Source organism: Leishmania mexicana, chromosome 28 (genome assembly GCF_000234665.1).
Source record: "Leishmania mexicana MHOM/GT/2001/U1103 complete genome, chromosome 28".
Taxonomy (NCBI): Eukaryota; Euglenozoa; class Kinetoplastea; order Trypanosomatida; family Trypanosomatidae; genus Leishmania; species Leishmania mexicana.
In genome coordinates this window covers 867,816-877,815 of record NC_018332.1, presented here as the reverse complement: position 1 = coordinate 877,815, position 10,000 = coordinate 867,816, and the positions used below count along the sequence as shown (strand labels likewise).

At 59.1% G+C, this 10,000-nt stretch overlaps 2 protein-coding genes across 2 annotated transcripts in view; both read right to left on the bottom strand.

The window, feature by feature from the left end:
• Positions 1 to 3,678, bottom strand: part of LMXM_28_2280 (DNA topoisomerase ii) — a gene marked incomplete at both ends in the record, with an annotated part of 4,494 nt that extends 816 nt beyond the window's left edge. Inside the window, one exon of the mRNA XM_003877022.1 lies at positions 1 to 3,678. This exon is cut by the window's left edge and continues 816 nt beyond it. Within this exon, the coding sequence (XP_003877071.1) occupies positions 1 to 3,678 (3,678 nt within the window).
• Positions 3,679 to 4,788: 1,110 nt separating this feature from the next.
• On the bottom strand, positions 4,789 to 7,104 carry LMXM_28_2270 (putative histone acetyltransferase; the record flags this gene model as incomplete). The annotated part of the gene is made up of 1 exon (XM_003877021.1): positions 4,789 to 7,104. The coding sequence occupies one exon, from the start codon at positions 7,102 to 7,104 to the stop codon at positions 4,789 to 4,791; it is 2,316 nt and encodes a 771-aa protein (XP_003877070.1).
• Positions 7,105 to 10,000: the final 2,896 nt, after the last annotated feature.

The following is a 10,000-nucleotide window of genomic DNA, read 5'->3' as shown; positions in this document are numbered from 1 at the left end:
GACAAGCGCGTCATCGCCACCGCCGACGCGACGGCGGCCGCCGGCGCCGTTTGCCTTTATGGCCTTCACCGCCTCCTTCTGCAGCAGAGAGCGCGCCTTGTCAGATAAGATCGGCACGCGCAGTCGTCGAGTGTCAAACGGCTTCTTCACCTTCTTGCGTTGAATGGTGGCAATCTCCACTTCGCGGTCCGCGTAGAAGCTCTCCAGCCTGGTGCGCAGCACCTTGAGGTCCTCCATCCACGTTTCTTTCGGTGTGCGGGCCTCCATCGTGGCAGTGTCGCGGCGGGCCTTGGCCATCTGCGCCTCCAGCCGCGCAATCATCTCCGCCGTGAGGCTCCACAGCTTCATGCCAAGCAGGTAGTCGTAGTCGCGAGTGGCACGACGCACCTCCGGCGGTTCTGCCGCGCCGTCGTCTGCTTCACCGTCGGCGGCGCGTCCCATGCCCAGCACGTCATCCTCGCTGTTCTGCGTGTCGGGCGCCGCCTCGCCGTCCCCCTCCTCCACGGTTGTCGAAGACAGCTTTTTCTTTGTGTGGGGCGGGAAGGGCAGATACATGCGCCGCTGCAGGTCCTCGAGCAGCTCTTTCTTTTTCCGCTTGGTCACAACAAGCGTGCCCTCCACCACCTCACGCACAAAGCGGACCATGTTCTCCAACTTGCTCGTCAGCCGACGCAGCTCACCCAAGAGGTACTGCTTGCGCTTCGCGTAGTAGTCGAGGCGTACGAGGTAGAACTCCTTGAGCACCGACTCCGCGTCCGAGTACTTGGTGATCTGGCCCTCCTTGTTGAAGGCGATGATGTTCGTCGCGTGCACGTACTCCTTCAGCTGCAGCCGCTCCTCCACGACATCCTGCGCGACCCACTGCTCCAGCACCTGGGGATGCAGAAACACTTCGAAGTCCACTGTCACATCCGTCGTGTGCTCGCGGTACTGCACCACGAGCTCCTTCTCCCGCATGTCCTCCAGGAACTTCTTGTACGTCTGCGTCCACACCCCGATCGGCAGCTCCGTGATGCACACCACCCCATCCGGGCGTATCTCGTACCTACCGTGGGAGACGAACTTACCTGGCTCCTTCTCCTCCATTGTGCCGGTGAAGCCGAAGTACCACGGCTGCATCTTGTGCACCTCCTCGCCCTGCATGAGGCGCTCGAGGTTGCTGATGATCTCCAGCGGGTTGTAGTTCGGGATGCTCGTGCTGAACCCGGTGCCGATGCCCGTCGTGCCGTTCACCAGCACCATTGGGATGACCGGAATGTAGAAGAAAGGCTCCACCGAGAGACCGTCGTCGTCCTTGTACTCGACCACAAAGTCGTCGGCCGGGTGAAAGATGGCCCGGGCGACCTGCATGAGCCGGGTGAAGATGTAGCGGCCCGCGGCGTGGTCCTTGCCACCGTGCAGACGCGTACCGAACTGGCCATCCTTGCGGAGCAGCGGAACGTTGTTGCTGCCCACAAAGTCCTGCGCCATTCCGACGATCGTCTGGACAAGCGACTGCTCGCCGTGGTGGTAGGCGGAGTGCTCCGAGACGTAGCCGGCAAGCTGCACGACCTTGATGGAGTTCACCAAGTTGCGCTTGAAGCAGGAGAACAGGATCTTGCGCTGGCCGGGCTTGAAGCCGTCAATCACGCTCGGGATGCTGCGCTCGCAGTCGGCGATGGAGAAGAGAATCAGCTCCTTGTCCACAAAGTCTCGATACGACACCTGGCGCACGTTGTAGTCCATCGACTCATTCACGTTCACGTTCGTCTTGAAGTTCGTGATCCACTCCTTGCGGTCCTCGACGCGGTCCTTGCCAAAGGCCATGACAATGCGGTCCTCCTCGCTCTGCTCCTGCTCCACAAAGCTGAGGCGGTGCCGGTCAATGTTCTCGAAGTACTCGCGGCCCTCCTCAGCGCCGGACGTGCCGAGACCCTTGTAGTACCGAATTTGGTAGTTGCTCAGGTTGTCACCAATCGCCTTCTTCCACTCGAAGTAGTCCGGCATGGAGAAGAAGGAGATGGCCTTGCCGGCCCCGCCGCGGCCTTTTGGCCGGGCTTTCACAATCGGCGTGATGAACTCCTGAAGAAAGCCAGGCACCCGCAGCAGGCTCGGCCAGAAGCAGTGAATGAAGTTGATGAGCAGCCCTTTGATGTGCGACCCGTCATGGTCCTGATCGGACATGATCATAAGGTGGCCGTAGCGCAGCCCGTCTGTGTTCTCGTACTTTTGGCGAATGTCGAGCCCCATAATCTTCATGACGCACTGGATCTCCTCGCAGGCCGCCAGCTTCTTCAGCGACGCCTCGCGCACGTTGAGGGGTTTGCCGCGCAGCGGAAACACGCCAAAGTAGTCCCGGTCCTTCACCGCCAGGCCGGCCGTGCAGAGTGTCTTGGCTGAGTCACCCTCTGTGAGGATGAGCGTGCAGCGGTGGCTGTACTTGCCGCCCGCCTCGTTGGCGTCGTCCAGCTTCGGGATGCCCATGATCTGTTTCCGGTCCGACGACCTCATCTTGGACGCCATCTCCTTCGCGATCTTGCTGTTCGCCATCTCGACTGAGCGCTCAACGATGCCGGAGCTCATGATGTAGTCGATGATGCTGTTGGGCAGGTCGCACGTGCTGCCGAACTTGCTCTTGACAGTGTTGAGGGTCTCCTTCGTCTGCGAGTCGAAGCCGGGGTTCTCGATGAGGCAGTTGACGAATAAAAAAATGTGCGGCCTAATCATGTGCGGCTTCACGTCTGTCTTCTTCTTTTTCTTGGCCTGCTCCACCACCTTGGAGATGATTTGGTCCATGATGTACTTGACATGTGTGCCGCCGCGGGTGGTGGCGATGGAGTTGACGAAGCTCACCTGCTGTGGCCCAATGTTCGACACACGTACGCACACCTCCCACCGGTCATTCACGCGCGAGTAGCTCGCCGCCTTCCTCTCCTCGCCCATGGTGGGGTAGAGGTCGACGTACTCCGGGAAAGTGGTGCAGGCGATGCGCTCATCGTTCAGGAAGCACTTGAGTGTCTTGTCGGTGCACCCCGCGACGTCGTACACGCGTCGCTTCATCATCAGCAGCATGTCCTCGCTAAACTTATCGACGTGGAAGCGTGCAAAGTCGGGGTAAAAGGTGACCATGGTGTAGTCGGCGCTGTCGCACGACACGATAATAGGGTCGTCGTGTTGCAGCATGTTGTTCGTCCATTTCATGTAGAACTTCTTGCGAGAGCGGCTGTGCACGGTCTCGACCTCGAACTGCTTCGAGAATACGTTCGTCAGCTTCGCGCCGAAGCCGTTGCGCCCGCCCGTCACCTTCGCCTCCTCATCGTCATAGTTGGAGGAGGTGAGGAGGTGCCCAAAGATCATTTCCGGCACCCAGAGATCGTGCTCGCGATGCTTCTGGATTGGGATGCCCTCGCCGTTGTTGTACACTCGCACATAGTTCTCCGTCATCCACACCCGAATGACGGTCTGGCCGATCGGGTCGCGTACCTTGTTGTCCGCCGCATTGACCAGTATCTCATCAAAGATCTTGTACAGCCCGGGTGTCCAGGTGCACTTGTGCTGCTTCATAATGTTCTCTGCATCGTCATAGACCCAGATGTCGTCTGTCACCGGCTCAATCGTGCCGATGTACATGTCAGGACGCGTGAGGATGTGATCATGCTGAGTCTTCTTCTGGTAAATCTGTTCTACGGTTTTGCCCATTTTTTTTCTCTTCCTGGAAGCACGCTGATGCTTCCTGCTTATAGGGTATGCTTGAGTGCAGCTGTAGGTACGCTTATGGGGTCTTGCGTGTCTGGAGAGCGCGCGCGCGAGCGAGCGTGGAGGGGGGGCGAGACACGGGTCGATCTCTATGTGCACGACGGTGTGTGTGTGTATGTGTGTGTGTGTGTGTGTTGGCTGTGTGGCTGTCTATCTCTGTTTGTATGTGTTGTACCTTGTGTAGCCCCGTTCTCTTGCCCCTTTCGTCGTTGTCGTTGTACTTTGCTCGATCGCCTGTATGTGTCGGTGAGTGCGTGTGGGGTAGTGGTAGTGGGAGGGGGGGCACCCACACACTTGACGCAAGAAGACGCCCACTCGCGCGCCGATCGGTGTGCACCAAGTAGAGGACGCGGTGGCGTTGGTTGGACGTGGACAACGGGCAGGTTGTGAGAGCGGGAAAAAAGAGAAAAGGAAAGATAATCAGAATAGGTGTGGGAGGGGTGCACCGCCGCAGACCATGAACACCTGGTGACGGGTTTGTGTGGGTGGGTGGGCGAGGAAAGGGGGTGGTAAGGATACGACGTTGCGTGTGCATGATGAAGATGCAGACGTGGAGCGGCGAGAGAGAGGAGAGAGTGGCAAAGAAACGACAAAAAAAAGAGCGAACAACAGAGGAAAGGAACATACCTGCCGAGACACACACGCACACACCTACGCATGCATATGTATATATATGCATGCGTAGATGTTCTGCTCGGCAGCGTTGATTGCCTGGACATCCTCCGTCACATGCGCAGGAACGGGGGACACCAACAAGGAGATGGGCAGGCCATCCCTCATGCGATAAAAAGGAAAACGGCTGCGGGTGCGTGCCATCGCCACCCCCCCCCCCACACACACCGCCATGGCGGAAAAAAAGGCATGTGACTTTTCGGCCAACTACGGAACTGCGCGCTCCCCCCTTCACTGTGTGTGTGGAGCAAGGGACCACCCAACATGAGGGCGCTCACCTCCTCCGCAGACGGCGACGACGCTCTTGAGCGGTCCGCCTCCACCGCCCTGGCGACGGGATGGAGGAGGGAAAGTGAGGAACGAGAGAAGGTGCAGGGACAGTCAGCGTGTGCTGGTGTGAGAGCCGCGGGACTTGAGGAGGGCTGACTGAAAGACGGCGTGCTCGACGCTGCTCTCCCAGCGGAGCATCTCGTCGTACATCCAATCCACGTACCGCTGCGGCAGCAGAAGCTGAATACCACGGTCCTCACTGCTGCGATGCAGCACACCCATGCCCAGCAGCGTCCTGAGCACGTCAGCTTCCTCCAGGCGCACAGCCGCCGCAATGTCCTTGATGGTGGTCCGCTGCGTAAAAGCAGCCGCGCCAGCAACCGATGAGGTGGCCGCAGGGGACTGTGCAGCTGCGTCGACGCCTAGCACTCCCTTCTTGGTCGAAGACAGAGGGGCGGTCGCCACGAGTGGCAACTTGCCGTGGGAAGAAGGCAATCGCGCCTCCTCTTCGCTGTCCACGCCCCTCTCGTGTTCCGTCTTCGCGTCGGCACGGGAACGCTTGCGCGCGGATGGTGACGCCTTCCCTTCGCCGGAGCGGCGGCTGTCGGCATCGCGTGCGCATGACACCGCCCTGTCCTCCGTCGCAAGCACGACCACCTCCACGGCCGCAGAGTCAGCGTCAAGAGCGAGAGGCGCGCCCTTGCCTAATGCGTGGCTCAATCGCGGCGCAACCTGTCCGCCGGCTTGGGCACCTTTCCGGTCGGCCTTGTCCACATCGTCATCGTCGACGCAAACCGCAGCGGCTCGCCGCATCGCGTTCAGCGTGTCCTTCATCCAGCGCACAATGGCGCGGCGCCAGAAGTGCCGATACGCGACGGCACCCAAGTCGGAGAGAGGCTTCTCCGGGGTGCCCGTCTGCTTGCGGCGGTAGGCGAGCTCGTAGCTGGCGGCGATCATGAACTGGCCAAGATGGCGAAGCACCCTAGGCGGGTGCGAGGCGGCCGCGGCTGAGCCATCCGGCGGTGCCACCGGTCTCTGGCGACTGGAGCGGCGCCCAAAGCACGGCAACGTCGCGATACAGGCCAGGTTGTACTCGCTCACATGTTTCTCCCAGGTGAAGAAGCCGGCGAAGTACATGGCAGAGGGGTCGGACACGTAGTCAGGGAAGTAGCGGTGGTGCAGGCACAACACGTAGAAGTAGTAGTTGTGCACGTCGTGCCCGGCGAGCTTGTTCTCCAGAAACGACTTGCCAATGAGGAAGAGGTGGCGGCAGTAGGTGATGTGTTGACTACCGTTGATCTTGAAGAGGGAAAGGCCACGCACCTCGTCGCGGTACACCTCTTCGCCCGGCGGACGCAGGCGGCCTGCGCGGTAGGTGCGGGTCTCGTAGTGCATCTGCGCGTAGGTCGAGTAGATGCGGAGGGAGAAGGGGCACAAAAAAGCGTCCCGGATGAAAGGCTGCTGCTGCACGTCGACCGACGAGACGGTGGCATCGGCACCTTCGCCAGCTGGGGTCGCGCCGGTCGACGCGCCAGCCGCCCCCGTCCACGGCAGCATCGGGTCATACTCGCTGTTCAGCAAGCCAAACGGTGCGTAGTACCACGGGGCAAACACGTACGTGTTCAGATACACAAAGTAGCGCACCGTGGTCGGGGTGCGGCAGTCGCGCAGGAGCCGCTCCTCGAGGTAGTCGAGCTGACGGCGGGCGCGTTGGGTGCGGGCCATGCCAGGAGTCACCTCCATGTACACACCGCTGAGCCATGGACGGTGCAGGACGCGAGAAAGCTGGACCATGTCATCGGTCAGTCCATACGGTGTCGCAGCCGTGTCAGGTGTGGAGGAAAGCACCGCTGAATCCTCGGCAGCGTGCGCAAACGTGGACTGCGCGACAGCCGTCTTTACGTAGACGTCGTCTGCATGAAACCACGCACTGAGCCGGTGGTCTACTTCCTTCACACGCACGAAGGCGTACAGACACGCGCCGGCGTCCTTGGCGTCTGCCCCAGCTGCCGCTTCTTTATCTATCACGGCAGCACTAGACGTGATGGTGCGTTGACTCCGGTGCGAGTCCCTCTCCACCGTGGAAGGAGTGGCGCTGTACGGCGAGGCGCTCGGAGGCGCGACATCTGTGTCAGACGAGGAGGCAGTAGTGGGCAATGGCGGCTGCCACAGCCGACGCACCTCCAGTATCAAGCCAGGCACTACCACTTCCCGGGGCGCACCCTGGCCTGCTGCAGCTCCGCTCCCATAGCCACCGAGGCCAGATGTGCTGCTGCTAGTCCCTGTTGTCCCTCCCTTGCGATGCAGCAGAGATGGGTAGAGCAGTGTGGGAAAAGCAACGACGCAGCTCACTTCCTGGTTGAGAGTCCCTCGTGCCATGAGGAGGCGAGAAAGGTTAGATAGAGAAGTGCTGCGCCGCCCTACCATGTACGTGCGCGTGTAGGGCACGTGGCAAGGGAAGGGAGGAGGCGGGCACACGTACACGCCATCCAAAAGAAAGAGAGGGAGAACAGTGGGAATTCGACGTGTTGCACATGAAACGACGCTCTCTCAACGCGGGTGGGAAGATAACAACGAAAACAAAGACCATGGGTATTTGGGGGGAGGGTGATGTGTATGTGCATGCGCGTCTATACATAGAGCACCGCACAGGCCACTCCTTAACGCGAGACAGAGAGAGAGGTGCGGGGCGGGAGGGCGGAGAGAGGCCTCGCCTCCCTCCTCCTCCCCCTCTTCCCTTTTCCCTCCGTCTTCCCTTTTCCCTCCGTCTTCCCATGCGCTCAAAAACGGTAGCTCCCGTTTGTGCGTCGGCGTATGGTGGGTTCGCGCAGTGAGGTGACACTAACTGGCCGGGAGGAGGAGTGATCCACTGCGCAGATGCGAGGTGCGAGCCAATGCAGGGCCCCCACACAGTCATAAACCAGTGTCCATAAAGAGAGGCACGGCAGGGGATGGCAGGCAATATTCAAGGACTTCACACACTCGCTGCGACTTCGAGCCACTACGTCTTCTCTGTCGCCTGCCCTCGTCAACAGATCCCATTCCAGCTTTGTTTATTGCATTGGTGTCGTCTGTGTCTGTGTGTGTGTGTGTATGCCCGTCACTTGATATCAGTACCCTCCCGTGTCCTCTTTTTTCGATGGAGAGAGAGGGGGGAGAGCGCACAGCGAGAGAGGAGCGAGACAGGTGAGACACAGAAAAAGAGTGTGCAGCGCTGCTGCTACTGCTGCACGTCGTGCCTACACACATTCGCCACTTCCTCCATGCACTCACGATAGGTTTGCTTTCTCCGTCTCTACATCCTCCCCCTCCCTATGTTTCTCTACATCCCTCCTCCCTCCCGTCCTTCACACATACGCACACTGTCTATGTTCGTGTGTGGGTGTGTAGAGGGTGGGCTCACTACCCTCCCTTTTTTGCCAGTTCTCCCCTTCGGGCCTGTTGTTGAATCCTGATTGGTGTGTGCCAGCCCTCTGCGGCTGTGTGCGCGTGAACGACCACCTCCGTCTCTGCGCATGCACAGGGCCAGTGACCGCCCACACCGGCACGGGGAGAGGCGAAGCACGAGGTCAGTACCTAACAAGTGACTAAAGCACCAGAAGACCCTTCGTGTGGGAAGCGATGGGCACAAGGGGACATGAAGAGCAAACAGCAACGCACGCACACACGCACGCGAGCGAGCGAGCGAGAGAGGCGCATGGCGGGGTGTGAAGATGGAGACACAGAGCAAGAGAGCCGTGGGAGCGGACGGGGATGGGAGATGCGGTGGGGGGGAGGGGAAGTGCAACACAGACATGTATACGAAAAAGCAAAACCATCAAGGAGAACGAGGAGGCACCCAATCTTCGAGAGACAACCACGCACAAGCACAGAGAGATCGACAGAGAGAGAGAGCAAAACAGGTTGATGGCATGCGCACACGCACACGCGCATACGTCAATGTCGAGCCATATCCACCGAAGCACGCACGCATACACTCGACATATATATATATATATATATAGCTCGTTGCTGTTGAAGGCACCTCTAGAAGCTCACACACACACACACACAGAGAGAGAGAGAGGGGCATATAGATAGCGAAAACAGAGAGGAAAAGACGTCGACCAGTGAGAGAGAACGAGCAAGGAGCGGGTGTAAGTTGGGTAGAAAAAGGGGCGAAGGGTGGGGCGAAAGGCAGGGGGGGTAGGAGCACAAGCGCAGACATCATAACGTAACAACAACGATCAACTCACAAACGTCTTAGTCACCTTCCCATTCGGCCTTGATGTTTTTTTTTTTGCTTCGATCTCGCATCTGTTGAGGCGGCGCGCACCGTCGCCGTTGTCATGTAAAAAAAAAGCGCCAGCACTCGAGTGTGTGTGGGTGGTGTGTGCCTGAGACAGCACTACGCACAAAGGCGCATACACATACACACATGCACATCATAACCGCCTTCACCATCCGCATGAAACACCCACAGAGGGGAGTGGAAAGTGGGCAATGGACGTGCGTGCATCACGCGGGTGGGTGAGTGTGTCATGTAACCTACTTGTTGTGACATATATGGATGACTGAATACAGCCATGGTCACGTTCTTTCTTGGTCGTCTCGCCAAAATGCACCTGGAGTATGCCATCCCGTCTTTGTATTTCCCCCGGCCGCCATCACCACCGCTCCCTTCGACTTTCTTCGCACAGTCCCCTCCCTCTCCGTCTCTGTCCGACTTCTCTCGTCTTCCTGTCAGCCTTTTAAAACCAACACGACAGCCATCACCGCTGCTTCCCTCTCCACTACCACATCCGCCTCCGACCAGATGCACATGGGGCAGTGGGCGAGAAAAAGTGTGTATGTGAAGTGGATCCCACCGCACGTCCGTCATTGCCGAACCCCACCGCATCTTTCAGCCTTGCGCGTAGGCGCCACACATCGGCACACACCTTACCCACACTCACCAATGCAGAGACGGGCACACACACACACAGGCGAAGAAACAGAGAGATGGCGTGACTCCCGGGCACGTGCATGGCACAAGGAACGGAGGAGGAAGACGCAGGGAGAGGCGCAATGCGTGAGTGCGAAGAGGATGAAAAAGCTGTTCGGGAAAAAGCGCTGAGAGAGCGAGATGGAGGAGAGGGGGGAGGAGGAGGAGAGACGACGTGCCTGGCGCCGCGGCGGTGTGAGGCTCAAGCACGAAATATAAAAAGAAAAGAGAAAATTGCACACGCGCACAGACACACACACATACACATGCTCACACGCACATACAAGAACACAAGACGGATGACGCGCGGAGAAGCGGAGCAGCGAGTTGGTGAACGGCACCGGGCAAACGGACACGAAG